At 34.1% G+C, this 10,607-nt stretch overlaps 1 protein-coding gene across 4 annotated transcripts in view; it reads right to left on the bottom strand.

The window, feature by feature from the left end:
• Positions 1 to 10,607, bottom strand: part of tanc1a (tetratricopeptide repeat, ankyrin repeat and coiled-coil containing 1a) — a 161,150-nt gene that overhangs the window by 40,839 nt on the left and 109,704 nt on the right. For all 4 annotated transcript variants that reach the window (XM_001920196.7, XM_005165845.5, XM_073953756.1 and 1 more), the window contains 2 exons: positions 7,755 to 7,986; positions 4,963 to 5,129 (listed from right to left, as the gene is read on the bottom strand). In XM_001920196.7, the coding sequence (XP_001920231.2) occupies positions 4,963 to 5,129; positions 7,755 to 7,986 (399 nt within the window). The remainder of the gene's footprint in view (positions 1 to 4,962; positions 5,130 to 7,754; positions 7,987 to 10,607) is intronic.

Raw genomic sequence — 10,607 nt, forward strand, 5'->3', positions numbered from 1 at the left:
GAAGGGATAGCAGTAAAATAGGAAAACGAAGACAGGCTGTGGATTGAACATAAAACAACTAAGTTGCCCTTAAAACCATTCGTTTTAAATAAGTTGTTTGAACAAACAGCAAAACAATTTTTTTTGTGTATATAATACAAATGAATGGTCTTGTTAAATACCAGTAAAACGATATTAAATGTCTTGAAATATTACAAATATTGTTATTATTTTGGGAAATTGCTCCACATGACATTTAACAACATATCTAACATTTATTAAATACAATTATATAATAAAGATATTTAATATAAAATACAGAATAATTAAATACACATTTTTTTCTAAATTTCAATTGTTTTAGGAAGTTGCTCTGTATAAAATGTCACAAATGAACTCGCTAACCAAATAAAAATACAAAACACATATAAAATAAGGAAAAAAGTAAATGTCTCAAAATATTACAAATATTGTTAATATGTTGCCGAGTTGCTCCACATGGCATTTCACAATTTAACTAAAAAATAAATGAAATTCATATTTTTCCAAGAAAAAAAAAATTATACATTTAATAAATTATTGTAAAACAAGTTATCATGTTTGTTGAGTTGCTATACATGCTATTTCACTAAATAAATAAATAAATAAATAAATAAATAAATAAATGCACATTTTTTTAAAGAAAAAATTCAAAATGTCACAAAATATTACAAATATTGTTACTATACTGTGGAGTTGCTTCACATGGCATTTCACAACTATGACAATTAAATAAAACACATTTTCTAATGAAGAAATCTAAATGCCACCAAATATTTCAAATATTATTATTTTCAAATATTACTATTTTTGGGAAGTTGCTTCACATAATACACTACCCAACTTGTCAGTCTTGTTGCCTATCAAAGTTTTAGGAACAACAAATAATAACTTGACTTTTAGTTGATCATTTAGTATCAGAAGTGGCTTATATGAAAGGCCTCTAGATTACCCTTTTTTAGCTAAATAAAATATGATTATGCCTTAATTTTTAATTATTTATTTTTTTATTAATTAATTATTTAATTTAAGGTCTGACTTTGCTTAGACAAAAGTCTTGTCACTTAACAGAAATAATGTACAGTATAGAATATAAAGTCATGGAGCAGTGGAAAAATAATGAATATTGAGTCTGACTTTAATGAGCTTGGAGGACTGCATCCATACATCTCTGCAGTGACTCAAAAAGCTAATTAATAAGTCATCTGGAATGGCAAAGAAAGCGTTCTTGCAGGACTCCCAGAGTTCATCAAGATTCTTTAGATTCATGTTCAATGCCTCCACCTCCATCTTACCCCAGACATGCTCAATAATGTTCATGTCTGGTGACTAGGCTGGCCAATCCAAAAGAACCTTGACCTTCTTTGTTTTCAGGAACTTTGATGTGGAGGCTGAAGTATAAAAAGGAGCGCTATCCTGCTGAAGAATTTGCCCTCTCCTGTGGTTTATAATGTAACAAGCAACACAGATGTCTTGATACCTCAGGCTGTTATCCACTTTGCAGATCTCTCGCACGCCCCCATGTTGAATGTAACCCCAAACCATGATTTTTCTTTTACCAAACTTGATTTCTGTGAGAATTTTGGGCCTATGCAGGTTCCAATAGGTCTTCTGTGGTATTTATGATGATTGAGATACAGTTCAACAGATGATTCATCAGAAAAATCTACCTTATGACACTTTTCTAAATGTTCAACTAGAAGTCAAGTTATTGTTTGTTACTCTTACAACCGGAATGGACGACAAGACTTTTGTCAGGTAGTGCACTTCACAATGAAACAACATTTAATTAACTATAATCTGTAATCAACTTCAGAATAAAACATTTCCGATATATTAAGAAACTTGACACAAAAGCTTAGGGAGTCAAGACGGGTCCTCTCTGTGACAATTTCCTTTGTTTATTTTCTTCCTACATGTTACTTGGAGCACATGACTGCAAATCCAAGAGGACAAAACTTCACAAAATGGGTATTTTCAACCAAATTACTGCATAACTGAGATACAGTTTGCATTAAAAAGCGACAGAGCTTTCCGCCTGCTTAATGGAAAGACATCCAATTAAAAAAGAAAAAAGGCTGGGATTTTAAAGGATGAACCTTCACTTAAAGCCGCTGTTCTGCACTACAGCACAAGAGTAACGACCACCAGCCTTCCCCAAGAAACCCCTATTTCTTGAATAATTACAATTTCATTCAGATTACGGTTTTGTACTGTGACTTCTGACAACAGGGAGCTCTTGATGACTACAAGAGGGGAAATTAATGAATACTACAAGGACCGAAAGAAAGAAGTCTGTTCGTTTTCATCTTACTGCGCATCATCTGTATGCAAAACATGACAAATGTTTTCACGTTTAAAACAACTTCAGAATTAATGTTGTCGAATAAACACCGGCAGCCTGCTTGTGTGGGTTGTCTGGCACTTTTGGGTCACTGCTCTGAGAAGTAGTGAGCGAGAGAGAAAGAGACGGCGTACGTGTGTGGAAAGAGTATAGGGACACGCGTAGCATCTGCGATGTTGCATCACAGCTCTTATCCCCTCTTACATAAGCTCGGTTCATACAGGCCAGAGTCCAGCTCTGATCAGACATGGATTACACACACAAAACATACTAGCCACTGACCAGCATCCAAAAATTACCATATTACTTAAGGCACATCAGGACACTCAACAAGATAGCTTTTTATAAAACCAACCAAATGGTCTGGGTTTATACTATTATAATTTTAGGACAAGTGAAGGCTTATGTACTCATTGCAAGTTATTCACTTTTGGCTTGAAGCACGGGTATCCAAACTCGTGTTTTGTATGGCGGGCGTCCCAGAGAGTTTAGTTCCACTACTACTTGAGTATGTATTACATTTGAATTTACTACACGACCATTAGATAAGCACTTTCTATATAGTATGAATGCAAGTAGTATGAATGGAACCAACGTCAGTTGCGTGGCAAGTAAAGGCTTATATAGGCTACTCATGGCACGTTCTTCTTCTTCATTTTTCGCTTGAGGCAGAGGTGTCCCGACTCGGACCTGCAGACGGCCGGTGTCCTGAAGAGTTTAGTTCCAACCCTAACTAAACACACCTGAATCAGATAATGTAGCTAGGCATAGCTTTCTAGCTGCGTCCAAAATCGCCCACTACTCGAGTAGTTAATACATTTGAATTTACTACATGGCCATTAGAAAAGTATGTTAATATACTATATAATATAAATGCAAGTAGTATAAATTAAACTCCGATGTACTATATCCGCCATCTGTTATTATCACGGGACCTAACCGCGTCTATTGCGTTACTTCACTCCCACTCATGAGCTGTCTCATGGGGAATCATAGGATAGCCTAGTGTCCATTAGATGCGCACTTCAGAATCTCGCCAGAAGTAGTAGGTCATATGGGTGCTTCTTGCATACTGTTTTTCGAATACTATGAATTCAATGTTTTTAACATATTATAACATATTCAACATATTATAATAACAATAAACAATAATTCCTTACATTTATATAGAGCTTTGATGGACACTCAATGCGCTTTACACATTTTTTTTTGGGGGGGGAACTTTTACATCCTGGGATTTTTAACGACTACAGAGAGTCAGGGCCTCAGTTCAAAGTCTCATCTGGAAGACGACACTCACTGAGCAGTGTAGAACCCCCATCAATATCCTCTTCACTATACAGAGGCGTAAGGACCCACAAAGACCACAAGTTGAGCATCCCTTGCTGGTTTCACTAACACCACTTCCTAGCTTTCCCATGTGGTCTCCCTTCCAGTTACCTAAAGGGCGCAGCTCTGCTTAGCTTCAGTAGGCGACCATGTGAGAGTTGCAGAGAGCTAGCAGTTTCATACTATATAGCAGGGATGCTCAACCCTGGTCCTGGAGATCTACCTTCCTGCAGATTTCAGTTGCCACCCTTATCAAACACACCTGCCTCCAATTATCCAGTGCTGTTCAGGATCTGATTAATTGGTTCAGGTGTGTTTGATTAGGGTTGAGCTGAACTAAAGGTAGATCTCCAGGAACAGGTTTGAGCCCCCCTGCTATATAGCATCAAAGTATGCGTTTTCGGACACAGACTCATACTAAGGGGGAGATGAAAATGGCTGTATTACCTACCATTGGAAAACCCATTAAGCTAACTTGTCATGTGAAGCATGACAAGCCAATCATGAAGCCAATCAGATAGCTGCTTTTAGTTTCCTTCTCTGCATAATGACACAGAAGCAACGTTAGCTTTAGCTGTTATGCCAGGCTAATTATTCAGGCTGGTTTTCAATAGGCTTTGGTATGCTAGAAAGATTCTCGTAGGTGTGAAATGAAGCAAGTGTAAGCTAAAGTATGGAGGAGACCGGATCTCCAGGACTGAGTTTGAGCACGATTGTTGCTAGAAAGGGATACAGTTACGACCAGAAGTTCATTCATTCGTTCATTTTCCTTCACCCTTTATTCAGGGGCCGCCACAACGCAATGAACCGCCAACTTATCCAGCATGTTTCACACAGCGGATGCCCTTCCAGCTGCAACCCAGTACTGGGTGTCATCCATACACACATATTCACACACATACACTACGGCCAATTTAGTTTATTCAATTCACCTATACCTCGTGTCTTCGGACAGTGGGGGAAATCGAAGCACCCTGAGTAAACCCACACAAACACATTACCAATCACATTACCAATTAGCTGTATTCTATTGTACAGTAATGTAAAACAGTAATTATACAGAGTATTATTCATATTATTTATTAAATTACCTTTGAAATTCTGTTTAACACCTACCCCACCTCAACCCTAAACTTACCCCTGAAAGGAGTGTAATAATAGTTCATGTTTTAAAATCCCTTGAGGTATATATTAGTGACTTATTTAGGGTATAGTTTAAGGGTGCAAAAACTAATAATAATAAGAATAATAGTTATCTAAATAAACATTACCACCAGGTTGGCCCGGACAGTCACAATCAGCTTGAGCCAAACAGGAAATTTGGAGATGATTTTGGTGACGAAGGAGGCGATGGTGTCTCCATAATCTGGTTTGTGGAACTCTGCCTCATTTAGTCCATCCACAAGGATGATGTAATCCTCCTCAGGAATCTTCCGCTCTGCACAACAAAACACAAACAACATGTTAAAGACGTACTTTAAGTCAAATGTGGTCCAGACTCTCTTTAGAGTTTGTGTCCTGGCATAACGTGGGTGTTTCGGTTTTTGTTTAGAAAAAAATAAATAAATAACAGGAACAATGTTTAATCCCAAATGTGTACTATAGGTGCTTTTAAAAAACTCAGCACAATAAAACCCCGCAAGCTTCTTTCTTCCACCATATGTTGAGTAGGAAAAAGTCCCAGCAGTGTGTAGAGAAACTCACAGTTTTTACCACTTGACAAATAAATATCTTATTTTTTCACATAAAAATGAAAAATGTGTCATATTTAAGCCCCAAAACAAGTTTACTTTTATTGTGAAAAGCAGATTAAGCCTTCTGCCTAACACCTGCTACACTTACTGCTACAAAAGAAAGTAAGTGGTGTTGGAACAGCATGCGGCTGATAATAATGGCATTATAATACTTTTAAGGTAAAGTATTCCTTTGATGTCACAATCTGTAGTTAAATTTAGGGTTTTGAAAAGAAACTGTACATTTTAAAAAGCAAAAGTAGGGCTTTATCCACAACCATTTGATTGTATCACAGAATAAGTGCATCTAATACCAAAACAGAAAAATACTGAATGAAATTTGGCTGTGAATCAAGGAAACTGAAACACGGCCAACACTTATTTTTCAAAGATTCTTTTGACTGGAAAATGGAGAGAGAAAGTCAAGGATACCCTTAAAAGCATCTCCACATATTCTGAAGTAACATTTGCCATTCAAGCCCGCCGTATTTATTATTATTACTGCAATAAGAAAGTACTTACAGTATACAACACTGAGATCATTATTTAGAATTAAATAGCGTTTGATTATACTGTAGATGACGTTCTATTTCTAAAATTGTTTGATGCCTAAAATACTATTTAAACAAATATATACATTTAATAAATCAGTTTTTTTTCAAATGCACCAAAATATATTACCTATATCGCTTTGACTGCCCCTCTACCAAATAGTTGATTTATTTAAAGAATGACTGCTTTAAATAATGGCTTACAAACAGCATTGTTTGTTTACAAAAAAAAATAAATAAATAAAAAGTCAAACAAACTTAATCCTGTAGCACTACAACACTTAAATTTAGTTTTATTTTAAAAAATAAATAAATAAATAAATAAAAGAAGAATATATGTTAAATGGGAATCTGAAATATTTTATGGCATGCTTTTTTAAATAAAATGGTCTTTATATTTTCAGATTTTTTTTATAGTATATGAAATTATGGGATGTAATGAAAAAATGCATTGAGTGTGTTAACTAGCGGCATTAAAAATTAAGAAATGCAATCCATTTTTTTTTTGGCGGGGTAGTTGAACATTCACAAAAATAGATAAAAATCTTCATTTTCAAAATGAGGTGTACTCGTTTACATTAAACACTGTACATAGTTAACCTGCAGTATACATAATGCCCTTTTCAAAAACGCAACATCTATGTTTAATGCATTTTTTTATTTGTGTATTGCTTTTCTTCAAAAAAAAAAAAAAAGATTAAAAAACAACGTTTCACAAAAGAGCTGGCTCCTTGAGTATGGGATTTGTTCAAAATAAGAATGGTTTAATAAACCACAACGTATTTGTTTTAATAAAAAATAAAGAAGAATACATTTATTATGATCTGTGATAAATCATAGAATTAGAAAAAAATATCATTTGCCCTTGTGAAATGTAGGGCTGTGCAAGTAATCGAAATTGAATGGCAATCACGATTTGAAACGTTGCGATTAAATGATATATATTTATATTGATTAGCTAATGTATATTATTATATTGATATACATCATTAATTACGCCGTCTGTGTGTGACAGAACAGTGCAACAGAACTATGCGGAAAACCCACAATCAAAAAACAAACAGGAAAGCGCAGACAAGTGTGATGATGGCGTCTGCTGCTTTGAAAGCATTAAAAGATAAATTATATCAAAGAAAAACGGCATGTTGGTCATTTGGGAATATTTCGTTTCAAAGTCACAGACACCAAACAAAAGCAGGTCATTTGTAGGAGCTGTCGCTGAATTGTAGTCACAACACGTGGAAATACAACAACCAGCTCCCAAAAAGCACAACAGGTGGCTAAATAAGGTGTGATTGAACTAAAAAACTGAATTGCAAATCGAATCGTAATCACAATATCAAAAAAAAAAAAAAAACGTAATTAAATATTTTCACTGAATTGCACAGCCCTATATACAGATGTCATCGAGTTATGTTGACATAAACATATGTAAATTCTGTTTTCCCTCTCATTATTTTATCTTTAATCTGATGTTACAAACCAAAAACACTTATTTTCTGTTGTTGTTTTTTTTGTATCAAGAGTTCAGAGCGTCAGCTCCATCTTCATTTCCATACTCGAAATTTGCCCAAGCCTCATTCTCCAAAATTCCTGTTAAGTCCTTCATCTGTCGTTCCTTGTGATCCAAGCCGTTTCTGAGGACCATCTGTTCACATCCATACAGGGCCAGATTATATGAGGCAAGAGCGCTCTTCTCCCCCCCATTACCCCTGAGCAAACATATTTAGTTTTTATTTGATGATGTGATTAATGACAGCAGCATGCGATGCGTCTCACCTTTGCGCAGAAGTGTGAGAGGCTCCAGAACTCCCTTTCGGAAAGCGGCTGCAGGGTCCTGGACGCAGGAGCGTAAGCTGAGCAGACTCTGCAAGTGTGTTTCTCTGAGTAACAGCTCTCGATATGCATTGAGAAGAGGAGCTCTGCACAGTAATGCAGACACACTGTGCACAAACTCAGGGACCAGGCATGTGTATGTGTTATCAGCCTGACAGTAGTGATACGCCACCACCTACAACAGAGAGGAGAAGATTAAGAGTTTTAGAGAGTTGTTTATAGTGGCTGATTAGTTTGATTTCTATCATTATTTACGAACCAAATGCATTTGAAAGTGAATAAATATCCTGACAGTTCTTGGCTGCATTTCCCAAAAACATTGGAAGCCTACTGTAGATATATTGTGGATACAACTAGCACCATTGGTAGGGAAGAGTGACACCACGTTATTTTATAAATAAATTTAAAAAATGTAAAAAAAATAAATAAATAAAAAATAATAATAAATAAATAAATAAATAAATATATTATATATATATATATATATATATATATATATATATATATATATATATATATATTTATTTATTTACACATACACACACACACACACACAATATACAGTACCAAAACTTTCTGTAACAATTTTAATGTTACAGATACCAATACTTCTTATTACTATTACATCCGAAAAGTATTCATAGTGCTTTACTTTTTCTACATTTTTGTTATGTTACAGCCTTATTCCAAAATGGATTAAATTCATGTATTTCCTCCAAATTCTACACACAATACCCGATAATGACAATGTGAAAAAAGATTTTTTGAAATTGTTGCAAATATATCAAAAATAAAAAAAACCTGAAAAATCACATGTACATAAGTATTCATAACCGTATTAATTTAAGCTCAGTGTAAAAAAAAAAACCAAGAAGTTTTACAGAGGAATGTATTTTTCCAGGAAGCAATTACATATTGCCATTAAAATTTGTTTTTGTTTGTTTTTTTACTGTTTCCTTTATTTAAAAAGCCAGTTTTTCTTCAGAAAACATACACAAATTACAGTTGAAGTCAGACTTATTAGCTCCCTTTTTATTTTTTTAAAAATTTTTTTTATAAATATTTCCCAAATGATGTTTAACAGAGCAGGGACATTTCCACAGTATGTCTGATAATATTTTTTCTTCTGGAGAAAGTCTTATTTGTTTTATTTCGGCTAGAATAAAAGCAGTTTTGGATTTAAAAAAAAAATTATTTTAAGGTCAAAATTATTAGCCCGATAATAGATTAATAAATTTGATAGTCTACAGAACAATGTGTAATTGCCCTAACCTGCCTAGTTAACCTAATTAACATAGTTAGTTAAATATTATTTACTGTCATCATGGCAAAGATAAAATACATCAGTTATTAGAAATGAGTTATTAAAACTATTATGTTCGTAAAAGTGTTGAAAAAATTGTCTCTCTGTTAAACAGAAATTGGGGAAAAAATAAACGGTGGCTGATAATTCAGAGGGGTTTAAAATTCTGATTTCAACTATAAATATAATCAGATATAAAATATAAATAAACATTTTCTCAAATATAAGAAAGTTTGTGTATATTAAAAAATATACATAGAAATATACATAACAAACATAAAAAATATACATAGTACACACACATATATTACGTAAAACACGTTTAATTTTGGATGTAATTAATCCCATTAACCCCATCACTTTAAAAAACATGAATGAACGTTGTAAAATATGTTAAAACAAACAATACAACTAATTGAAATTAATTTCTTCTCATGCAATCTGCGAAATTCAACAGCGGAATGATGTCAGTGACAAACACATAACACTCAATATATACCTCTGAATATAGACTTAGTATCAAAAACTCATTAGTTAACAACAAAATCTAAAGAGAAAAATATTTATACTACATTTTAATTGTTACTGATGTCTCATTTATTAAACAGTCCTTGCCATGTTTGGAAAAAAGGCAAGTTTTTATGACAGCCACTGTTTAAATGTGGGCTTGTTGCTATTCATCCCTTATTCCAAAAGGAGAATATGCTCACTATTTAAATGTGTACTTTTAAAGAATTATATACAGCAGATGTGTTGATAAGTTATGTTTGCAGAAAGCACAGGTGGTACAGAATGTGTCTTTTTTTTAAAGCTTCATTGTGTGTTCTTCCTCTGGGCAGGAAAGTTTTGGTTTTGAAAGTTACAGCACTGCAGGTTTTCAAAACTCGCAGAGCTCTTTTATCTCAAAGATCAAGGAAAATATGATTCCTCATGATATAACCCCTTTATGGTTTGTTTGAATATCATGAGTCCCAAATCGTTCTAAAACACTGAAGAAACCAGGCTTTTGAACAGAAGTGAGAATGAAATTGTGGCCTGAAACGACTTTCTACTGACAGATGGCTGATTAAAAAGATGTGACTTGAAGATTTAACAGAGAAGGTTCGGGTCCAGATGTAAATGGAAAACACACGCACACACACTGGCAAGTGTTGAATATGCATGTGGCAAATGTGGAGTTTGTCTCTGTCATGGAATGACACATCTAAAACATCACATAAAACTTCCTGTGTATTTATAAATACAGAAAAGCTGCTCAGTGGAATCTCTTTATTTGGCTGCAAACAATTTTAAAGGGCGTCTAGTTTTAAAATGACTTGATCTAAAAAAATTGTTTGGCAGTGGGCGCTATTAAAGTTGAGGTGTTCTGAATGCGTGGCACAAAATCCATTGATAAAACAAGAATTGCATGTGCAATAATTGAAGAAGGTAATTGATTAAGGTCCAGATATCAGATAAGTCCATCATCTACAGCAAACTAAAGGTATAGATCA

The sequence above is a fragment of the Danio rerio genome, chromosome 6 (assembly GCF_049306965.1).
Source record: "Danio rerio strain Tuebingen ecotype United States chromosome 6, GRCz12tu, whole genome shotgun sequence".
NCBI classification, from domain to species: Eukaryota; Metazoa; Chordata; class Actinopteri; order Cypriniformes; family Danionidae; genus Danio; species Danio rerio.